This window comes from Hemitrygon akajei, chromosome 4 (genome assembly GCF_048418815.1).
Source record: "Hemitrygon akajei chromosome 4, sHemAka1.3, whole genome shotgun sequence".
In the NCBI taxonomy this organism is placed as follows: Eukaryota; Metazoa; Chordata; class Chondrichthyes; order Myliobatiformes; family Dasyatidae; genus Hemitrygon; species Hemitrygon akajei.
This window is the reverse complement of record NC_133127.1, coordinates 174300022-174325113: the sequence shown is the minus strand read 5'-3', so window position 1 is coordinate 174325113 and position 25092 is coordinate 174300022. Positions and strand designations below refer to the sequence as shown.

At 42.9% G+C, this 25092-nt stretch overlaps 2 protein-coding genes across 3 annotated transcripts in view; both read right to left on the bottom strand.

Annotated features, from left to right (window-relative positions):
- The window catches only part of LOC140726964 (proteasomal ATPase-associated factor 1-like), a 474892-nt gene that overhangs the window by 324077 nt on the left and 125723 nt on the right, over positions 1–25092 (bottom strand). The gene's annotated exons all lie outside the window — the stretch shown is intronic.
- plekhb1 (pleckstrin homology domain containing B1) overlaps positions 1–25092 on the bottom strand; it is a 100816-nt gene that overhangs the window by 50355 nt on the left and 25369 nt on the right. Inside the window, exon 4 of one of the 2 annotated variants that reach the window (XM_073041882.1) lies at positions 8318–8363. In XM_073041882.1, coding sequence (XP_072897983.1) covers positions 8318–8363 — 46 coding nt within the window. The remainder of the gene's footprint in view (positions 1–8317; positions 8364–25092) is intronic. The other variant, XM_073041883.1, reaches the window with a different exon arrangement.

Genomic DNA, 25092 nt, shown 5'->3' with positions numbered 1-25092 from the left:
TCATCAGGGAAGCTAGTGGGTTTAAATTTTTAAAACTGGAATTAAAAAGATAGCGTTAGTAATGACAAAATTATTGGATGATCATAAAAATTGCGCCTGATGCACAAGGGAAATAAGTCTGCAGTCATTATCCAGTCAGCCTATATGTGACTCCAGATCTACAACACTGATGTGATTTAGCAAGCGACTCAGATGTGACAAAAACACAATGAAACAGGGAAGTATATAAATGGATAGAGGCCAAGACTTTGAATCGATCAGGAGACCATATTCAGACGTACCAAAGACACACCAAGCCCACCTGGCTCTATAAAGATTTCTTTGTTATTGTCTGAAATTCTGAATTGAATTGAATTAACTTTATTTCTTACATCCTTCACATACACGAGGAGTAAAAATCTTTATGTTACATTTCTGTCTAAACGTGCTATGTGCAATTTATAGTAATTTGTAATAAATAGTATGTACAACAGGACAGTCAATATAGCATAGAAATACAATTATATCAGCATGACTTAATCAGTCTGATGGCCTGGTGGTAGAAGTTGTCCCGGAGCCTGTTGGTCCTGGCTTTAATGCTGAGGTACCATTTCCCAGATGGTAGCAGCAAGAACAGCTTGTGGTTGGTGTGACTCAGGTCCCCAATGATCCTTCAGGCCCTTTTTAAGCACCTGTCACTGTTAATGTCCTCAATAATAGAACGTTCACATCTACCTTTGCACTGGGCTGTCCACACCACTCTCTGTAGAATCCTGCGATTGAGGGAAGTACAGTTCCCATACCAGGAAGTGATGCAGCCAGTCAGGATGCTGTCAATTGTGCCCCTTAGGATTAGGGGACCCATAGCAAAGTTCTTCAACCATCTGAGGTGAAAGAGGCGCTGTTGTGCTTTTTTCACCACATAGCCGGTATGTATGGACCATGTGAGATCCTCAGTGATGTGTACGCCAAGGAACTTAAAGCTGTTCATCCTCTCAACCCCAGATTCATTGATGTCAATAGGGGTAGCCTGTCTCCATTCCTCATGTGGTACACAATCAGCTCCTTTGTTTATGTGACATGAGAGGTTGTTTTCTTGACACCACTGCATCAGGCTGATGACTTCTTCTCTGTAGGCCGCCTCGTTATTGTTTGAGATAAGGCCAATCAATGTAGTACTGGCAGCAAATTTAATTTGCAGATTGGAGCTGTGGGTGGCCACACAGTCAAGAGTATACAGGGAGTAAAGGAGGGAGCTTAGGACACAGCCCTGAGGTGCTCCTGTGTTGAGGGTGAGATGGGCAAAGGTGAGAGAGTCCACTCTTACCACCTTACCACCTCTCCCTCAACGTCTGCACCTAAATTAGAACAACAATCTTCACAGATTGATCAGCTTTAGGTAGTCTTACTCACTGAGTCATACACTTAACTGACTTTTCAGACTTCCTCTACCATCCTCCTGGCCCAGACCTGTCGGGATCAACAGCATGGTTGGAGGGAGTTAACTTTTCACTAATAATCCCATTACCAATTACCAAAGTTCAAAAGTTCAAAGTAAATTTATTATCAAAGTATGTATTTGTCACCGTATACTACCCTGAGGTTCATTCTCTTGCTGGCATTCCCAATAGAACAAAGAAGTACAAGAGAATCATTGAAAAACTACACGCAGAGACTGACAAATAAGCAATGTGGAAAAGAAGATAAGCTGTGCAAATACAAAAACATATACTGTACTACTAACAATAAATAAATTAGCTAATCCTCAACATTGACTCAATTAGATAATGTCGACAACACTGGAGATACAAGCTACTGCTGTTGCTGGGATCTGAAGTAAAACCACCTGTACCAGGATCAGGTTGGAATCAGCAGATCAGGTGGCATCTGTGGCGCATAGCGCCTTGCGAATGATGTTTCTGGACGAATGATGGATTGGTATGGCAACTGCTGAGCACGTGACCACAAGAAACCCATATCAGTATTGATGTGCAGTGTGACCTTGGGGTCCAAGTCCATAGCTCCCTGAAAGTGACTGCACATGTTGATAGGGCAGTAAAGAAGGCGTCTGACATGCTTGCCTATTTTAGTTGAGCTATTGAGTTCAAGAGTCAGGAAGTTATGTTCATAAATGGAAGAGACGCTTGAGGTGCTGGAAATCCAGAGTGTAATGTATGTATCTATTTCTTTTAGAGCAATGAACCCCCCCCCCCACCCTTTAGCACTACATATTGATCTGTTGCCTGCGCATGTGCTGTTGTCTATGCATGCGCACTGTTTTGTTTTCTCTCTCTCTCGCTGCAAAGTGAATACACCAGTTAAAGCCATCTCTCACATGCGTGCTTTCATTTAATCAATATGTAGTTGTGCACAGACACAACAAATTGGTGACAAGTACAAACCTGAATGTCAGAAAATATCACGAACTACACCGGCAGCTAGGGGCCAAAACAGCGAGATTTAAACTGCACCGAGAAAGCCATCATGGACACTAACAAAGGCGTGAGTACAATGCATAGTACACAGTGAAAGACGCACTGAATTTAAAGTGAAAATAAAGTGGAGAGGGCTTCAGCCAGGAAAGTTGATGAATTTGATAAAACTGATGAAGGCTGAGAGTCATATATCGAGAGTGTGGAACTGTATTGTAACTCAAACAACATGGAGGAACAAAACATTGTTTCTACACTTCTTAGCTTAACGGGTGCAAGAACGTACAGTCTCTTACACTATTAACCTCAGAAAAGGCAGAAAATAAAACGTTTGATGAAATTGTTACAGTTTTATAAAATCACTTGAGCTCTAAACCACTGATAATAGCTGAGATATTTAGATTTTACAAAAGGAATCAGTCAAACGATGAAAGCATTTCTGAATACATTACAGAACTGTGCAAACTTTAAGAATACTGTGACTTTAGAGATAGACACTAGGGACAGGCATGTGGTATGCATAGTTAAAGCACTCAAAAGAGGCTACTATCGGAAAGAATCCTAACATTAGTATGAGCATTAACCATTGCAATATTGTTAGAGATTGCAGCAAAGGGTGCCGCAAAACTATATAGAGAGATAATGCAAGGCAGACAAAAGGCACAACCATGTGAAAAGTTTCTAACAGAAAACTAAGCAAGTGTATAAAGTTACCAAATGTAAAACAGAATCAGACAACACAGAGTCTGACAAAGATGAACTGTCATGCCTAGAACTGCTGAGTATAACTGAAGCACATCATAAAGTCATCTGGACCATGACAAACGTGTCCGGAGTAAAACTGAAAATGGAGATAAATACAGGGTCAGCTTTGTTCTGAATTGACTACAACAGACTGTTTTCTAAGATCCAATTAGAGAAGACCTCAGTGATGCTAAAGACTTATATAGATGAAAAAGTGCCTCCTGAAGGAAAACTGAAAGTAAATGTGATGTATGGAGGCCAAACACAACAGTTAGAGATTCATGCATTGAAAAGTGGAGGGCCAGTACTTTTCAGACATGAATGGTTGAGAAAAATCTAACTGTACTGGCACTCAATCAAAGCTCTCATTGAGGCATCAACATGTAATGGCAGCCCAAATGGTAGCACTAACCAGAGACTGTCAGAGCAACTTAATGCTAATGAGAAGGGAAGGGAATGTTTGAGAAGGGAATTGGTAAATTCAAAGGCATGAAGGCCAGAATTGAACTGGATGAAACAGCAACACCAAGATTCCATAAAGCGGATTCAGTGCCTTACACACTACATCCTGAAGCGGATGCTGATCTGCAGAGCTTGGAGGCATCTGGAACTCTCTTCAAGGTTGAGTGGAGTGATTGGGCCATGCCCATTGTCCCAGTGATCAAGGAACTGTTCACATTTGTGGGGATTTCAAAGTGAGCATAAACCCTGTGCTACATACTGCGCAGTATCCTCTGCCACGAACAGAAGAGATTTTTGCATCTTTGAGGTTTTCAAAGATTGACTTGTCACAAGCCTATCTGCAAATGGAGATTGAGGAGTCAAGCAGGAAGTTTCTCACAAACAACACTCACAAGGGACTGTTCCAGTATAATCGTCTCGTTTTCGGCATCACATCAGCTCCAGCAATTTGGCAAAGAGCAATCGATTAATTTCTCCAAGATACACCAGGAAACTTGTAACCACAATGTTACCTTGATGACGTCATTGTGACTGGCAAAAAAGATGAAGAGCACCTCCAGAACTTTATAAAGTACTTACCAGGCTGAATGAGTGTGGTCTGCATGCAAAGAGAGAGGGAAATGTGATTTTTTCAAGAATGAAATCTCATATTGTGGACATGTCATTGACAAGCATGGTTTACATAAGTCACAAGAGAAGAACAAAGCAGTGCTATAGGCACCCAAACCGGAAAATGTGTCACAACTCTGGTCATACTTGGGCTTTGTAAACCATTGATTTCTCCCAAACATTGCTACAGTGCTGCATCCATTGAATGCTCTGCTACAGACCGGAGCAAAGTGGGAATGGTCTGAAAGATGTGAAAAAGCATTCAAGAAAACAGAGACTAATAATATCCAATGAACTGCTGATCCATTATGACCCATCCCTGCCCATCAGACTGGCGTGCGATGCGTCCCCTTATGGCAGTGGAGCTGTTTCATCACATACTCTTAAAGATAGATCTGATTGCCTTTGCTTCAAGATCACTGACGAGCGCAGATCGCAACTACACACAGATCGACTGAGAGGCCCTTGGTCTAGTATGGGGAATAAAGAAGTTCTCCCACTACCTTTAGATACAAAAGTTTACACTAGTGACAGATCACCAGTCCCTTGTGTCCACTTTCAATCCCAGGAAGGGAAGACTGCTACCCGGTTACAACATTGGGCACTGTTCCTAGGAGCCCACTCTTATGATATAGAGTTTAAGGGTAACAAACAACACAGCAACACTGATGGCTTGTCATGTCTTCCAGTATTGGATACTGAAAAAGAAAAGAATTCATACTGTGACCCAGCAGAAGTGTTCCATACCGCATTGGTGGACCAGTTGCCGGTAACAAATTCTGAAACACAAAGTGAAACAAGGAATGATCTGACATTGCCAAAAGTCTATGAAATCACTATGCAAGGATGGCCAACTCACGGTAACCCCATGTTTCCAGAGTTCTCGGCGAGATGAGACCAACTGTCGGTATGCCGATGAACGCTGATGTGCGCTTCTCATGTTGTGATTCCCTCTAAACTGCACACCAGAGTGGTAGAAGGGCAATGAGGTTCAGTCAAGATGAAGAGTCTCTCCCGGAGCTACATGTGGTGGCCGGGAATAGGTAAACAGATTGAAAACTTGGCCAAAAGCTGTTCAGGATGCCAAAAAATTCAAAATGCACCTCCACAGGCACCGTTACACCTGTGGGAGTGGCCGTCGTCACCATGGCAAAGAGTACATATTGACTTTGCTGGGCCATTCACAAACTCCATGTTTCTGATTGCTGTGGATGCTCATTTGAAATTACAGGAGGTGAGGTTATCCTAATGCAGTCAACCACACCAGCAAAAATTGTCTATGTTCTGAGGACTATCTTCACAGAAACGGCTTACCTGAATAAATTGTGACTAACAACAGGCCACACTACGTGTCAGAAGAATTCCGACCATTCATGAAGAAAAATGGCATCAGATATTTCAAATCAGCTCCTCACCACCCAGCAATGAACGGGTTAGCTGAAAGGTTTATCCAAACCTTCAAGGAGTCTATTAAAGTGATGGACAAGGAGGACATTTCTCTACAGCACAAGGTGGACCACTTCCTTTCTGATTATCAAACACCTGCAATGCTGAACATGAACAGGAATCTGAGATCTCCTGAAACCATACCTCCGGAGGGAAGTACAGAATAAGCAGTTCAGCCAGTTGCCAAGTGAAGCAGCAAGGAACTTCGAGACAGGAGGTTCTAGAGCATGGTTTCTGAGAAGACAAGTGGACACCCAGCAGGGTAGCTACAAGAACTGGACCACTGATGTACACAGTGGATGTTGGAGTCCAGACATGGAGACATCACGTGGACCAGATACTGGATGCTCACCTGAGTTGATTGAATCCAACAGGACGGACACATTGCAGTCACCGGACTTACCTCTCAGTGGTGATCATGTCACTGACAGCAATGTGACACAGAAACCAATAATGTTGTCTTAGACAAGACACCTACCAGACCTGAAGCCACTCCACAGGTCCAGAGGCACTATCCTGAAAGGAACAGCGTGCCACCCAATAGACTGAAACTTTAGAACTGTGAAGTTAGTTATGGACTGTTATTGTGAAAACATGTTTATTTGGAATATGGGTTTATGAAAGGGAAACTGAATGTTTTGTACATATACAGTTTTAAGTTGCATTAATCTAAAGGGGGAGAAAGTGTAATGTATGGATCTATTTCTTTTAGAGCAGGGGTGTCAAACTCATTTTAGGTCACGGGCCGGATTGAGCAAAATGCAGCTTCATGCGGGCCGGATCAGTCGGACGCGTGCGAACGCAGCTTTCGTTGCCTCTGTTTTTTCAGCCTGCTCTCATGTGTCTCAGTCTCTGCTATAACTACAAAGTGTTTCACTTTACAAATTCCGTTTCTTATGAAGAAGACTGCCGAGCAAGACTGCCGAATAAACACTAAAAACCCTGAAAACCTGGTACCTGAATAAACTCAGCATTAGCCATATCATACGCCATAGGCGCTTCGATTACTGGGGCCAGCTTTAATAGTAATTAGATATTATCTCGCGGGCCAAAGATAATTCCACCGCGGGCCGGATTTGGCCCGCAGGCCTTGAGTTTGACATATATGTTTTAGAGGAATGAACTCCCCCTTGGCACTATGTATTGGTCTGTTGTCTACGCATGCACATTGCTCTCTCTCTTGCTGTAATGTGAATACACCAGTTAAAAGCATCTCATGCATGCGTGTTTTTATTTAATTGATATGTAGTTTTGCACAGACACAACACAGAGTAACACACACAAAATGCTGGTGGAACTCGGCAGGTCAGGCAGCATCTATGGAAAGGTATAAAGAGTCAACTTTACGGACCGAGACCCTTCCTTGGGACAGATAAAGGTCTTGGCTAGGAAGTTATTTTGCATATTTATAAAACTCTGATTCAGCCCTATCTGGCCACTTTCTAGGAAGGATGTGGAGGCTTTGGAGAGGATGCAGAAGAGGTTTACCAGCATGCTGCCTGGACTGGAGGGCAAGCACTATGAGGAGATGTTGGACAAACATAGGCTGTTTTCTTTGGAGTAACAGAGGGTGAGAGGAGAACTAATATAATTTTATAAGATTATGAGAAACATAGAATTTAGACAGCTGGTATCTTTCTCCCTAGGGTCAAAATGTCTAATACCCAAGGGCATGCATTTAACGTTAGCGAGTAGATGTTCAAAGGAGATACATGGGACGGGTTGTCTTACACAGAGAGTCACGAATGCTCTGGAATGCTCTGCCAGGGATGGTATTAGAAGCAAAGTACGATAGATGCATTTAAGAGGCTCTTTGATAGGATCATGAGTATGAAGAGAATGGAAGATATAGAGTTGTACAGGGATTAGTTTAGTCAAGTTTAATTTATAGTCAATTAGTTTGGCACAACATTGTGGGCTACCAGGCTTGTCCCTGTGCTGTGCTGTACTGTTCTATATTTTAGAGGTCACCATCATAAGTGTCATGAAATACAAGGTGTACACTTAACAGAATTTGAATAATAAATATGCACTTTGAATCTTAGAGTGAACGACGAGAGGTTAGCAGAGACACAAGAGACTATAAATGCTGGAATGTGGAGCAGTACACATGGCACTGGAGGAACTCAGTAGGCTAGACAGCATCTGTGGAGTGAAACAGAAAAGACTTTTCATCCCAAAATGCAGGCTGACCATTTTTCTCCATAGATGCTGCCTGGTTCGCTAAATACCGCCAGCTTCTTGTGTGTGGAATGAGATTAACCACTCTGAGCACAGCAAGGTGCACATATTCAGGCATGAAATTAAAAGTTCCTTTTTATTCATAACTTCAATTCAGATCACAATGGTGAGAAATTTTTGGAATAATTCAGGTCTAACAATCATGTACCTCATGTAATAGAAAAATTTAACTTAAGTCACAATCTCATAATAACATAGAGCGAGAATACATGATATTTTAAATCTACCCTGAATTTGGCCCAGTGATTTAACCTCACTGATCTGAATATCCAAATTTGGTTTTATTTAAATATTGTACACTTTCATTCATTGTCATCTGTGTATTAAATAATGCTTAGAGAAATCTTTAAAAAAAAAACAAATGGAGATAAAGTGTTATAAAGTAGAAACTATTTGAAACATACCCTTACCACATTGGATTTTGCTTCCAGAAAAGCCAGTTTCCATGCCCTGCCACACACAAAATAAAACACATGGTTCAATGATTTGGATTTAGAATTTTTTCCATACAATGTCAAGAAAATTCATAGAAACCTTTTATCCACCCAATGATTATTAGGGGAAAAATAAGTTCAGTTTCTGAACTGCAAGATAGTTGAATTAGCTTGATTCAGACAGACATACAGACAGACATACTTTATTGATCCCGAGGGAAATTGGGTTTCGTTACAGTCGCACCAACCAAGAATAGTATAGAAATATAGCAATATAAAACTATAAATAATTAAATAATAATAAGTATATTATGCCAAGTGGAAATAAATCCAGGACCAGCCTATTGGCTCAGGGTGTCTGACCATAAATGATCTCACTTGATATTCTTGTTAATGTATCAAATTTCAGTCCATATACAAGCAATCTGAAGTTTAGTTTGGGACTATCGCTTTCTCATCTAGATGGCAGATGAATTTTTACCTGTCTGTGTTACTGGACCCATTTACCAATTTTGGCTCAGGGTCAGATTCTGGACAAAAGGCAAGCAGATAGAACCAGTCTAGCAGCTCAGCAGGATCTATCTCCATGTTACTTTACCATCTTCAGAAGGCATGATCAAGGTGTTGCTTTTGATGTTAAAATAATAGGATGCACAATCAATAGTGGAAGGGAAACACAGAAGAGATCTCAAGGGGTAAAGATGACCATACAATAGATTTTGTTGTTAGTGCAGCAGTTAATGCTGATGCCTCATAGTCCCAAGCACTCAGGTTCAAGTGCAGTCTGTATGGGACTGTACATTGATGTATGGGATTTGCCCGTTTCCATCTGCAATTCCAGAGATGTGCTTGTAGGTTAATTCAGGAATCTAATATACCTCTTAGTAAATTGCAAACCAGGGAAAGGGGAATTGTCAGACAAGTGAGAGAGAATAAGATGTAGTGGTAGAGAGGAATAAGGAGAATGGGATTTCAATGCTGGGAGTTAGCATGGACCTGATGGGCCAAATTGTCTCCTTCTGTGGCATGATACTCTATATCAGCTGTGCAATAAACACCAATGCAAGTGGAGGTGTTTTGACTGCTCTGATCTTCCAGCTGACTGAACATCGAATTACAGGTGGATTTCTGAGAACCAATATGCTGAGGCACGCTGACAACCAGCTGCGCGATTCATCTTGCAAACCGTGAGCGTTAGCAGCACTTTTGGAGAAATCACACAGAATCTGTTATCCTGCATCACTCGTGCAACATTTCAAAGAGCCGAAATATAAAAGGTCTATTCAGATCTTAGAGCATGAAGATTTAGGCGGGGCGGGGTGTGGGTGAGGGCACAGAAGCATAGTGGTTAGTGTGACACTATTATAGCACCAGCGACCCTGGTTTGATTCTCGCCGTTGTCTGTATATTCTCGCCGGGTGGGTTTCCTCTGGATATTCTGGTTTATTCCCACATTCCAAAGACATATGGGTTAGTAGGTTAATGGTCACGTGGATGGAATTGGATGGTACAGGCTTGTTGGGCTGGAAGGTCCCGTTACCAGACTATATCTATAAATAACTAAATAATCTGAAGCATTTCTCAGTACGATCTTCCCTGGCATCTGTAAAGTCAAAGGCAACAGAGTGGATATTGAATGGGATCGTGATTCACTGTTGCTTTCATGTTGCCAAATAAAAAGACTCTCAAAATAATCCATAATGCTAACAGGGACGCCATATAAATAAATAGAAAATATATTTATTTCTAAGTTAGCTTTACAACCAGTGATGCAAATTGTGGAACTCACTGGTGTAGCTCATTTGGAACTCAGAAATCCAAGTAGCTTCGGACCTGTCCCAAAAATTGTCTCTGTGTTCTGTATCAGGTCACATGTAGATCATAAGACACAGGAGCAGAATTTGGCCATTCAGCCCATCAAGTCTGCTCTACCACTTCATCATGGCTGATCCATTTTCTTCTCAACCCGATTATAGTGCCTTCTCCCCACAATCTTTCATCAAGAACCTACCAACTTCTGCCTTAAATGCACCCAATGACTTGGTCTCCACAGACGCCTGAAGCAACGTATCCCACAGATTCTCCATGCTCTAGCTAAAGAAATTCCTTCTAATCACTCTAAATAGATATCCCTCTATGACTGTGTCATCTGGTTTTAGACTCCCCTACACACATTCCCACAGGAAACATCCTCTCAACATTCACTCTATTTAGGCCTTTCAATATTCAATAGGTTATAATGAGATCCACCCTTCATTCTTCTAAATTCCGGTGAGTAAAGGCCCAGAGACATCAATTGCTCCTCATACGATAAGCCTTTCATCCTTGTTTTTATATTCTAGTCCTCTCAAAATGAATGTGAACATTGTACTTTCCTTCCTCACCACAGACTCAACTTGCAGATTAACCTTTAGGGAATCCTGCATGATGACTCACAAATCCTTTGCACCGCAGATTTTTCAATTTTCTCCCCAATTAAAAAATAATCTATGCATGACCATACACTTCCCAACACTGTATTCCAGTTCCCACTTCTTTGCCCATTCCCCTAATCTGAGCAAGTCCTTCTGCAGCCACCCTTCTTCCTGAACACTACCTGAGCCTCCACCTATCTTTATATTGTTGGCAAACGTGGCCTCAAATGCTGTCATCCAAATCACTAACACACAACATGAAAAGAACAGGACTCAACACCGAACCCTGGAGAACACCACCAGTCATCCACAACTAATCAGAAAAGGCTCCCTTTATTCCTACTTTTTGCCTCTTCCCAATCAACCAATGCTTTATCCATGCTAGTATCTTTCCTGCAATACCATGAGCTCTTATCTTGTTAAGCAGCCTTATGTGCAGCACCTTGTCAAAGGCCTTCTGAAAATCCAAGTACACAACATCCACTGATTCTTCTTTGTCTACCCTGCTTGTTATTTCCTCAAAGAATTCTATCAGATTTGTCAGGCAAGGTTTTCCCTTAAGGAAACCATGCTGACTTTGGCCTGTTTTACCATGCACTCCTAATACTCTGAAGCCACATCCTTAACAATCGACTCCAACATCTTCTGAGCCACTGAGGTCAGGCTAACTGACCTGTTTGAAGATGGCGGCGCGCATGGACACAGCAGCCCCTCGGGGAGCGATAAGTGTATCTAGTGTTTGTTCTATTTGTCCTAGACGCATAACATACAGTGGGAATGTGCTCGTTAACATCAGGGCAAACTATGTCGGAAAAACTGATGAGTTCCGGCGTGACATGGACAGTTTACGCCGCTACGGACCACTATCTGCTACCAAGCCGGCTGCTTCCCGAGGGAGGAGGAAGCGAAAGCGCTGTGAGAGAAGACAGGAGGGGTAAGAGGGCCAGCATCCATGCTAGGCTAAAAGCTAACCCCACCAGGCCAGCGGTACCGTCCCTCCTGCTCTCAAATGTCCGCTCCATCGACAACAAGCTGGATGAGCTGCGTCTGCTGAGAGAAACACGCAAGGAGTTTAAAGACTGCTGTATGTATGTTTTCATGGAATCCTGGCTCCACAACAACATACCGGACGCGGCAATACGGCTAGAGGGAATGACTTTGTTTCGTGTGGATAGAGAGACAGCTAGCTCCGGTAAGAGCCGGGGAGGGGATCTGTGTATCTACATCAATAAAGACTGGTGTGCGAATGCTACAGTAGCTCACCTCTGGCTGAATTTCTCATTGTGAAATGTAGGCCGTTCTATCTGCCGAGGGAATTCACCATCGTGCTTGTAGCAGCTGTTTATGTAGCTCCCAGTGCTAATGCTAAGGCTAATGCTAACGAAGCACTGGGAGGCCTACATGAAGCCATCAGTGAGCTACTGACTACACATCCTGACAGCTTTGTGGTGATTGCTGGGGACTTTAACCACACCAGCTTAAAGACTGTGTTCCCCAAATTCCTGCAATATGTGGATTTTAAAAGCAGGGGAGACAACCCACTGGACTTGGTTTATACCAACACCCCACAGGCATACAAAGCAGCCCCCTACCCCCATCTTGGCCACTCTGACCACATATCTGCCATGTTAACACCAGCATATAAACCACTGCTTAAACGTATGAGCGCAGAGAAAAGACAGATAAGAGTCTGGCCAAAAGGAGCAGCCTCAGCACTGACATCGGTGGTGGGAAAGATGCTAGAGTCCATTATTAAAGATGAAATAGTGGCATATCTAGATAGCAGTGATAGGATTGGGCCGAGCCAGCCTGGATTTACCAAGTGTAAATCATGCTTGACTAATCTGTTGGAGTTTTTCGAGGATGTAACCAGGAAGTTAGACGGGGGAGATCCAGTGGATGTAGTGTATCTCGATTTTCAGAAGGCATTTGATAAGGTCCCACATAGGAGATTGGTGGGTAAAATCAAAGCTCATGGCATTGGGGGGAAGACATTGACATGGATAGAAAACTGGTTGGCAGATAGAAAGCAAAGGGTAGCAGTGAATGGGTGTTTCTCGGAATGGCAGGTGGTGACTAGTGGAGTGCCACAGGGCTCGGTATTGGGACCACAGCTGTTTACGATTTACGTCAATGATTTAGATGAAGGCATTGAGAATAACATCAGCAAATTTGCTGATGATACTAAGCTGGGTGGCAGTGTGACATGTGATGAGGATGTTAGGAGAATTCAGGGTGACTTGGATAGGCTGGGTGAGTGGGCAGATACTTGGCAGATGACGTTTAATGTGAATAAGTGTGAGGTTATCTACTTTGGGAGTAAGAACAGGAAAGCAGATTATTATCTGAACGGTGTAGAGTTAGGTAAGGGAGAAATACAAAGAGATCTCGGAGTCCTTGTTCATCAGTCACTGAAGGTGAATGAGCAAGTGCAGCAGGCAGTGAAGAAGGCTAATGGAATGTTGGCCTTTATTACAAAGGGAATTGAGTACAAGAGCAAGGAAATCCTCTTGCATTTGTACAGGGCCCTGGTGAGACCACACCTGGAGTATTGTGTACAGTTTTGGTCTCCAGGGTTAAGGAAGGACATCCTGGCTGTAGAGGAAGTGCAGCGTAGATTCACGAGATTAATTCCTGGGATGTCTGGACTGTCTTACGCAGAGAGGTTAGAGAGACTGGGCTTGTACACACTGGAATTAAGGAGATTGAGAGGGGATCTGATTGAAACATATAAGATTATTAAGGGATTGGACAAGATAGAGGCAGGAAATATATTCCAGATGCTGGGAGAGTCCAGTACCAGAGGGCATGGTTTGAGAATAAGGGGTAGGTCACTTAGGACAGAGTTAAGGAAAAACTTCTTCTCCCAGAGAGTTGTAGGGGTCTGGAATGCACTGCCTCGGAAGGCAGTGGAGGCCAATTCTCTGGATGCTTTCAAGAAGGAGCTAGATAGGTATCTTATGGATAGGGGAATCAAGGGATATGGGGACAAGGCAGGAACCGGGTATTGATAGTAGATGATCAGCCATGATCTCAGAATGGCGGTGCAGGCTTGAAGGGTCAAATGGTCTACTTCTGCACCTATTGTCTATTGTCTACAAGACTGTTTTTGCACACAGACTGGGACATATTCAAGACAGCAGCCTCCTATGATGACCATACAGACATTGAGGAGTATGCTAAGGCAGTAATCAGCTACATAGCCAAATACACGGAGGATGTCACTGTGATGAAAACCTTCACCGCATGTGGTAATCAAAAGCTATGGATGACAACAGAGGTGTGTTCACTACTGAAGGCCCGTGACACAGCCTACAGATTGGGGGACAGGAGTGCACTTCGCTCAGCCAGGTCTGCGCTTTCACTAGGGATCAGGAAAACGAAAAGGGCCTACGTGGGCAAAATACATGGACACTTCTGTGACACAGGTGACACCAGACGGATGTGGCAGGGAATTCAAGCTCTGACAGACTACAGGATCAGGCAGAAAACTGATGACAGCGACGCCTCTCTTCTAGACAGGCTCAACAATTTCTTTGCACGCTTCGAAGCATCAAACACTACAGCAAGGGGGAGAGCCAGTCCCTTCTTACCATCTGACCAGCCGGCTACAATCATTGATTCAGAGCACACACAGAGGACCCTTGCCAGAGTCAACCCACGAAAAGCGGGAGGTCCTGACAACATCCCTGGACGTGTGCTCAAGGAATGTGCTGATGTATCAGCAGATGTCCTGACAGACATTTTCAACATCTCCCTTAGTCAAGCCATTGTCCCCAGATGCTTCAAAACCTCCACAATCATCCCTGTAGCAAAGAAATCATTTGTAGCCTGTCTGAATGATTACCGTCCCATCACCCTGACCCCCATAGTGATGAAATGTTTTGAATGGCTTGTCAAGCCTCATATCACAGCCAGCCTCCCCTCATCGCTGGATCCTCTACAGTTTGCTTATCGTCCCAACCGCTCTACGGAGGACGCAATATCCACCACACTGCACACTCTCTCACTTGGACAATAAAGACACTTATGCCAGAATCCTGTACATTGATTTCAGTTCAGCGTTCAATACCATCACCCCACAGAGACTAGTGGAGAAACTGTCGCTGCTTGGCCTTAACACTGCCATGTGTCACTGGATTCTGGATTTCTTGACAGAGAGACCACAGTCAGTCCGTGTTGGCAGGAATATCTCTGACTCCATCACACTGAGCACTGGATCCCCACAAGGCTGTGTGCTCAGCCCACTGCTGTTTACACTGCTAACACATGACTGTGCAGCCAGATTCAAGGGGAACCTGATCATTAAATTTGCTGATGATACCACAGTGGTGGGGCTCATCAGCAAAAATTATGAAACAATGTACAGGGAGGAGGTCAAACACCTAGAGAGCTGGTGCAGTGACAACAACTTGATGCTTAATGTCACCAAAACCAAGGAGATGATCGTCGATTTCAGATGGTCTCAGCCTGAGCACACACCCCTCAGCATCAGCGGCTCCACAGTGGAGAGAGTGGAAAACATCAAGTTCCTTGGGGTGCAGATCTCAGACAATCTCACCTGGTCCAGGAACACCACTGGGATTGTGAAACAGGCCCAGCAGAGATTGCACTTTCTGAGGAAATTTAAACAAGCATCACTCCCCACTAACATCTTAACTACATTCTACAGAGGGGTGGTTGAGAGTGTGCTGACCTTTTGCATCACAACCTGGTACTCCAGCTGCAGTGCTGCCGACAAAAAAGCCTTGCAGAGGGTGGTTAGGGGAGCAGAGAAGGTTATTGGGGTCTCCCTACCTTCTGTCCAAGACCTCTTTCAGAGTCAATGCCTCCAGAAGACACAGTACATCATTAAAGACCCCTCACACCCTCTCCATAAACTTTTTGGTCTTCTGCCATCAGGTAAATGTTACAGGAGCATCAAAACAAAAACCACAAGGTTACTAAACAGCTTCCTCCCACAGGCAGTCAGACTGCTAAATAGCTGCACTACCTGACCCTGCTTTGGACACTTTTAACTTGCACTGGACACTTATAACTTAATTTTAACCAACATGTGGCTGTTGTGTTGTTGGGGATGAATAAAGTATCTATCTATCTATCTATCTATCTATCATTTATTGTTGTGTTTACTATTTGTTGCATTTGTTATGTTATGACTGCACTTGTCCCTGGGAAACGTTGTCTCATTCTGGCCTGCAGAGCTGATGTATGGTTGGAATGCCAAAGTTTTTGAATCTTGAATCTTATAATTTCCTTTCTTCTGCCTTCTTGAAAAGTGGAGTGACTTTACAAATTTCCAGTCCTCCAGTACCATTCCAGAATCTAGTGACTCTTGAAAGATCATTACTGCTGCCTCCACCGTTTCTTTAGCTATCTCTGTCAGAACCCTGGGGTGTTATCTGCCTTCAGACCATGCACCTTCTCTCTAGTATTAGCAACTACACTCACTTCTGCCCCCTGACATTTTTGAATGTCTGGCATACTGCTAGTGTCTTCCACAGTGAAGACTGATGCAAAATACTTTTGCAGTTCATCCACCATTTCCTTATCCCCCATTTTTAACTCTCCAATGTCATTTTCCAACAGTCCAATATCTAGACTCATCTCTCTTTTACTGTTTATATATCTGAAAAAACTTTTGGTATCCTCTTTGATATTGTTGGCTAGCTTTCCTTCATATTTCATCTTCTCCCATTATGGCTTTTTGAATTGCCTTATGTTGTTTTTTTAATAGTTTTCCAATCCTTTAACTTCCCACTAAATTTTGCTGTATTATATGCCCTCTCTTTTGCTTTTATGTTGGCTTTGACTTCCCTTGTCAGTCATGGTTGTGTCAGCTAGCCTTCAGAATACTTCTTCTTCTTTGGGATGTATCTATCCTACGTCTTCCGAATTGCTTTCAGAAACGCCAGCCATTGCTGCTCTGCTGTCATCCCTTCTAGTGTCCCCTTCCAATCAATTTAGACTAGCTCCTCTCTCATGCCTCTGTATTTCCCTTTAAACCAATATAATACTGACACAACTGACTTTCGCTTCTCTCTCTCAAATTGCACATATTATGATCACTGCCTCCTAAGGGCTCCTTTACCTTAAGCTCCCTAATCAAATCCAGTTCATTACACAACATCTAACTAGAATAGCTGATACTCTGGTGGGCTCAACCACAGCATGCTCTAAAAAGCAATTTTGTAGGCATTCTACAAATTCTCTCTTTTGGGATCCAGCACCAACCTAATTTTCCCAATCTCTCTGTTGATAGAAATCCCCCATCTAACATTGCTCTTTTGACAAGCCTTTTCTATCTCCCATTGTAATTTGTAGCCCACATCCTGGCTACTGTTCAGAGGCCTATATATAACTCCCATCAGGGTCTTTTTACACTTGCAGTTTCTTAACTCTACCGATAAGGGTTCTACATCTTCCGATCCAACGCCACCTCTTTCTACATGTCATCTTCACATACCTTAATCCACAGTGAAAGTAGGCAATCCTTGTTTCTGATAGGAAGAACACACTTTGCAGCTTGCTTTAATATTTGACCTCAGAATCAGGTTTAATATCACTAGCATATATCATATAATTTGTTTTTATGTGGTGGCAGAACATTGCAGTCCATAAATAAGATGCTGTAATTGCAGTAACTATATATATATATTTAAAAGTTAAAATTAAATACATAGAGCAAAAGGAGAAAATCAGTAGTGAGGTAGTACTCATGTGCTCAGTGCCATTCAGGAATCTGATGGCAGAGGAGAAGAAGCTATTCATGAATCATTGAATGTGTGCATTCAGGCTCCTGTATGTCTTTCCTGATGGTAGCAATGAGAAGAGGGCATGCCATGGGTGGTGGGGGTCCTTAATGATGGATGCCGCCTTTTTGAGGCAACACTCCTTGAAGATAACCTAAATGCTGAGCATCCTGATCTGTTTGTTAGTGAAAGTCAGGGAAACCTGGAAGCCTGTAATGAAAGGGCAAAGTGTAAAAATTAGTCCTAATCTTGAATATAGATTACATGCCTATGCTCCCTTACTACCTCCAGCTCCCAGAAATCTCTGATGTATCTTCAAATTTAAAGAAGCAATAAAAAATCTACAATGAGTTAAAATTAGCTTTGTGAAAAGAATTTCACTGAAGGATAATCAAAAGGAATGTACAGAACAAAAGGCGCTAGACTGGAGGGAAGTCAACGGGTAACTGAATAAGCAACTATTGCTTTACCCTGGAACCCTGGAATTTTTTTTCTATTTACACAGTTTGACTTCTTTTGCACATTGATTGTTTCATTATTTTTGTGTGTAGTTTTCATTGATTCTATTGAATTTCTTTGTGTCTACTGTTAATGCCCACAAGAAAATGAATCTCAGGGTAGTATATGTACTTTGATAATAAATTTACTTCAAACTTTGAACTTGAAAAACCCAAGGTTTCACCGCAATGTTTACAGAATTAGTAATGGACAGAGCTGCACACTTTGACACATGTTTATACTTGTGAAGATTCAATACTGCAGATTTCCTTTTTCTTATTATTGAAAGGCCACAGTGAGTAAGTGACTAACAACCCTGTCTCACACAAGGCGCAGACACATTTGGTCACTATGGGGATGAAAAGATGAATAGTTGCTGGTGTGAGAACGTATTGGAGTTTCATATTCTGAGGAGGTGTATCTTCTAATCAACAGCCACAAGCTGGTCTGAGTCTATTTTGCTCATGGCTCCTCAGTACATTTAAACACCAATTGCTACAGGGTCCAGGGGAACAAGAGAGCTTGCCCTGCTTCAGTCCTCAAAGGACATAGCTTTGGATCAAAGCCAATGAGACAAGTGGCCCCTGCCAGAAGAGACAGATCAGCTGCTGGAAGCTCGCCCAAAGAATAACACTAGGTCCCAAATTTAACCATTTCTAGATGCAGACACTGTAATGTGATCACAGGGTTTAACAGTTTACAAATGTTTACACTTGTCAAGATACAGTTGACCAGCTTTTATTCTTCTTGTGCTTGATTGCTATATTATCAGACTCACAACCTTGATCTCTTTAAGGTAGGTCAGAAATACCCAGTCAGAATGGTTTGGCTTGTTACTGGTGAAGGTGTGGCAAAATCTCATGTGGAATTTAACTTGATATAAGGAGTAGCATTATATCATCTAAGTTAAGGAAGAAAATAAAATTAAACATTGAACATAGAATAGTACAGCACAGTACAGGCCCTTTGGCCCACAATGTTGTGCTGACCCTTAATCCCTGCCTCCCACATAACCCTCCACCTTAAATCCCTCCATACAGCTGTCTCTTAAATTTCACCAGTGTTTCTGCCTCCACCACTGACTCAGACTCAGGCAGTGCATTCCAATCACCAACAACTCTTTGAGTAAAAAACCTTCCTCTAATATCCCCCTTGAACTTCCCACCCCTTACCTTAAAGCCATGTACTCTTGTATTGAGCAGTGGTGCCCTGGGGAAGAGGCGCTGGCTGTCCATTCTATCTAATCCTCTTAATTCTTTTCCTTTTCTTCCTAAAATTAAAGCTACTCCAATATAAAGCCCAAATTCCTTGAGGGGTTCTCCAACAGAAATCTCAAAAGGAAAAGAATTGAAGGGAGGGGGGAGAAACACTATGGACCTTCTCACATGACAGTTTCAGGAAGAAAAATATTTTGTTCTTGCATGGAATCTCTCAAGTTTATTTAATTTGGTTCAATTTTTTGATCAAACAGCAGTGGTCTGTTAAGTTGCCTTGATGGTTAATTGCACAGTGTGAATTAAGACAAATAAGATCTGGGAGAATTAATGGGAATGTGGGGTGAATGAAATGGAGTTGGTATCAATGGGTGCTTGATGCACTGACACAGTAGGCCGAAGGGTCTGTTCCTGTACTTCATGACTCCAGGAGGTTGCAAATATAGCCTTAATCCCCCTCCCATGAATTATTTTTACAATTTCATATTGACATTATTGTCCAGAGAACAAAACTCAACCTGACTTCCTCTCAGAATTCTTACTACATGGGCCCTTCTGAGTAAATTGGGAATGACAGTGGAGGAACATATGCTAAGCCATCAAATGCAAGAGCCATGTGATGGATCCTTCTTACATGTCTCTGAACCATGTTATTTTCAAGCATCAACAGAGACCATAAGCCCATAAGACATAGGAGCTGAATTACTGTAGATCATTTGGTCCATTGAGTCTGCTCTGTCATTCAATCACGGCTGATTTATTTTTCCTCTCAAACCCCATTCTCCTGCCTTCTTCCTGAAACCTTTGACACCCTTGCTAAACAAGAACCTATTGTTACGATACGGCAACAATGAATATAGAATTGAGACAGGTTTTTTTTAAATAAACAAATAAGCATTTATTTAAACTCTGCTCACTAAAAATGAAAAGTAAACAAATGACTAACTTAACCAGAAGTTAACTGCTATACAGCAACTCGAACAGTTCTTAAAGCGATAAATGCGAATACAGTTCTTAAAGTGATAAGTGCGAAAATCCAAATGATTTATACAGTCAATTAGGAGAGACTTTCTTGAAGTAACGAATTCCTCAATGACATGACGTTACTGCTGATCCCAGCCGAAATATGCCTTGCCCGAAGGATTCATGACGAAGGAAATTAAAACAGCTTAAAGGAACTGACCTTTTCCTTGGTGAATAACACTGCCCAACCCTTTCTGCTCTTACAATGCAGGGCCTATCTCAGATGCAGGTTACTATTTCCAGAACAAAGATCCAATAAGGTCAATCCTGTATTAAACCGCCAACGACACCAACTTTACTCGATCCTCCAGGTTTCCGTACTTTGGTAAATCTTCACTCTCCAATACTTAGACTTCAAAATTAAATCGAAGATACATCAAACATAATTGGCAGTGATTTTCAAAACTGCCGGCACAACGACAATGTACCTTACAGTAAGAATTAAAACTCCACTTTAAAACAAAACTGCATCATGAAACCAAATATACAGCATAACAGAGTAACGGATGACTTAAACAACGTCCCAACAAAAATTCCCGCATCACAGCAGGCTTTCCCCGTTTTATACCTGTTAAGAACAGGTCATCATGTGACCTCACACTGGCGGGAAAATTCATCGACCACCATCACAAGACCATGACATCATGCTCACCAGATACTCAATTACATCATGGTCATGAGACAATCACAAGATACCCACGAGGTATGTAACGCTATCAACCTCCATTTTTAAAATACCAATGAATTAGCCTCCACAGCTGTCTTTAGCAATGAATTCCACAGTTTCACCATCCTCTGGCTAATGAAATTCCTCCTTATTTCTGTTCTAAAGGGATGTCCTTGTATTCTAAGGCTGTGCCCTCTGGTCCTAGACTCCCTCACTGTTGGAAACATTCTCTCCGCATCCACTCTTCCTAGTCCTTTCAATATCCAATAGGTTTCAACGAGATTCTCCCCCTCCCCTCATTTAAAGATTATAATCCTGATGCACCATCAATAACTCTCAGAGACGGGAAGCGAATGATAGGCTTTTATTAGCAGCAAAAGTGACCACAACATCTTGGAGACTGAGGGAGGAGCAGTGCCTCCAATCAAAATCCGCTTACCATCAGCTCCCCATCCGCCTGGAGGACCGCCCCTACACCGCCTTCGAGGTGGGCGGCAGGCTCTATCACTTCCTGCACATCCCCTTCGGTGTCACGAATGGTGTCTCTGTCTTCCAGAGGGAAATGGACCGGATGGTGAACCAGTGCCAACTGAAGGCCACGTTCCCATATTTGGATAACATTACCATTTGCGGTCACGACTGGCAGGATCCCGACACCAACCTCCAACGATTTATCCAAGCATCCAAAGCTCTTAACCTCACCTATAACAGGGACAAGTGTGTGTTCGGAACTACCCGACTTGTTATCCTTGGGTATGTTGTGGAGAACGGGGTCATTGGCCCTGACCCCGACCGTATACGCCCCCTGTTGGAACTCCCTCTTCCCACCACCCTCAGAGCCCTCAAACGGTGCCTGGGCTTCTTTTCCCATTACACCCAATGGGTCCCTCACTACGCAGACAAGGCCAGCCCCCGGTCAAGTCCACCACATTTCCCCTCTCAGCCGAGGCCCGCGCGGCCTTCAGCCGCATTAAAGGACACATTGCCAAAGCAACGATGCATGCGGTGGACGAGACCATTCCCTTCCAAGTAGAAAGTGATGCCTCCGACTTCACGCTGGCTGCTACCCTCAATCAGGCAGGAAGGCCGGTAGCATTCTTCTCTCGTACCCTTCAGGGCCCTGAAATTCGGCACTCTGCAGTGGAGAAAGAAGCCCAGGTCATAGTGGAAGCTATTAGGCACTGGAGGCACTATCTCACCGGCAAAAGGTTCACCTTGTTGACCAACCAGCGCTCAGTTGCGTTCATGTTCAGCAACCAACAGTGGGGCAAAATCAAAAATGATAAAATTTTGAGGTGGAGAATAGAACTCTCCACCTACAACTATGACATCCTGCACTGGCCTGGAAGTCTCAATGAGCCCCCTGATGCCCTATCCTGGGGAGCGTGTGCCAGCGCGCAGCTCAACCGGCTATACGCCCTCCATGCAGATCTTTGCCACCCGGGGGTCACCCGACTTTACCATTTCGTGAAAGCCCGGAACCTGCCTTACTCCCTTGAGGAAATCAGGACGATGACCAGGGACTGTCAAGTCTGCGCTGAGTGCAAACCGCACGTCTACTGTCCTGAAAAGGCACAACTTATCAAGGCCACCCTCCCCTTTGAGCGACTGAGTGTTGACTTTAAGGGCCCCCTTCCCTCCACCGACCGCAATGTGTACTTTCTCAACATAATCGACGAGTACTCGCGGTTCCCCTTTGCCATCCCCTGCCCCGATACCACTGCCACATCCGTCATAAAAGCCCTGCGCCAGCTCTTCACTCTGTTCGGATATCCCTGCTATATCCACAGTGATAGAGGGTCCTCCTTTATGAGTGACGAGTTGCGCCGGTTCCTGCTGGCTAGGGGTACCGCTACTAGTAGGACCACGAGCTATAATCCCCGGGGGAATGGACAGGTGGAGAGGGAGAATGCCACTGTGTGGAAGGCCACACTCTTAGCCCTTAGGTCAAAGGGATTGCCGGTCTCTCGCTGGCAGGAGGTCCTCCCCGAAGCACTCCACTCCATCCGCTCCCTGTTATGCATGTCCACCAATGCCACCCCTTCGTCTCCAAGATGTTGTGGTCACTTTTGCTGCTAATAAAAGTGATGCACCGTCAGTAACTCTCGGAGACGGGAGGCGAACGATAGGCTTTTATTAGCAGCAAAAGTGACCACAACATCTTGGAGACTGAGGGAGGAGCAGTGCCTCCAATTGCCTTTATACAGGGGTCTGTGGGAGGAGCCACAGGAGCAGTCAGCAGAAGGGCTTGTCCAGACAGGTATACACATAGTTTACCACAAATCCCGTTTTAAGAAACAGGTGAAGTATAAGAAGCTCAGAATTTCCTTCCTGTGGCACTGATATGGTTTTGATTCAATGCCAGTGAACAGCAGGAGGGAAGAGTGGCCCAACAGTTATTGCTGCTGCTGCTACGCTTCAATGATTTGAGTTTGATCCTGACAGAGGGAGCTGTCCATGTGGAGTTTGCAGGTTCTCCCTTTGACCAGCTGGATTTGCCCTGAGTGCTCTGGTTTCTACTAAGGTCCCAAAAAATGTGTTAATTGGTGGGATAATTGACCACTGCAGGTTAATTCTCGTGCACGTGTTTGCAGGAGAATATGGGAAGTCAATGATAACATGTTAGAGAGATTGGATTAGAGGGAAGTGGGTAACAGGACCGATGAAGATGCTCTGAGAGCTGCATAGACTCAATGGGCAGAATGGCCCCTTTTATGTCATGAGATGAGAAAATGGAGACAAATCTAATTAACTTCAGAGTATCTGAATCATTTCCTCATATTTCTTAACAAATACATGGAAGGGACTCTGTACCTATTAAAGTGACCATGTTTGTGGTCTTCTGTTGCCCATCCACTTCAAGGTTCGATGGTTCTAAACAACAATTGAACATCTTGACCATGTCTGCATGCTTTTATGCAATGAGTTTCTGCCACATGATTGGCTGATTTAATATTTGCATTAACAAGCTGGAGTACAGGTGTACCTAATAAAGAGGCTGCTGAGTGTCACCCTACCTAGAGTTATAAGGATATAAATATCTGTCATTTCATGTTTAGTAGTTCTTGAAATACAGCCAGTACCTGCAGCACAGAATGATACAGCTACATGTAACAGGAAATTAAATGAGCATTGCAATTCCTTGGTGAGTTTTCACATGACTAGGGACCTCATCAGCTCTAAAGCACACACAGCGCAACACATATCTCGCACAATATAACACTAAGCTAATTACAAGAATAATAAAACAAATCTCCAACAGAAAAGAATTAAAGGGTGGAGATAAAACACCGTGACTCTCCTCACATGAAGATGTCAGAGCAAAAAATGTATTCTGTTTTGTCATCAGATTCTTAAGGTTCAATCTTTTGACCTAACGGCAGTGATCTGTTAATTTTTTTAAATAACTGCTTCATGTTTTGTTACTGAACCACACTTAACACTCAAGCTGCAGGGAATTCAACAGAGATATATCACTTCCACAAGCTGTGAGAATTTAAAAATACTCCTGTAATAATAGGTTGCAATTTTCGCAAGGTGAGTTCCAAGGTATGCTGAATGTCAATGTTGAACTAATCAGCAGTTTTAACACGCATCTGAAAATAAGAATCATCTTTCTAGTATAATGCATAGGAAAGGGATTCCATTACTCCAATCTAATAAAATGTATACTTCAATATAGAATAAAATATTAGGAGACTGATTCATCTGTGTAAATCTGTGCACACTCTAAAAGAACAAAGATACAATGGCATTGTACTCTAGTTATATGGATATGGAAAGTTCATAGACAAGGTAAATTTATTATCAAAGGACATATATATCACCATATATTACTTTGAGATACATTTTCTGGGAAGTAAAGAAATACAATAGAATTTTTTTAAAAACTATGCATAAATAAAGACTGCCAATCAATGTGCAAAAGAAGACAAATTGTGCAAATAAAAAATATATATATATATACTGTATATGTGTGTATACACACGCACACACACACAGTGAATTCTGGTTAATTAGACCATTGGTAAATCAGGACAGCTGCTTATTTGGGACAACTCTTAAAGTACAAAAACTAATCAAAAATAGCTGGGATTCCCTTCATTTACTTGGCTCACTGCACCGCTTAACTGGGACAGGAGACTGCTGCCGACAGGTTCAAACTAGCGTCAGTCGT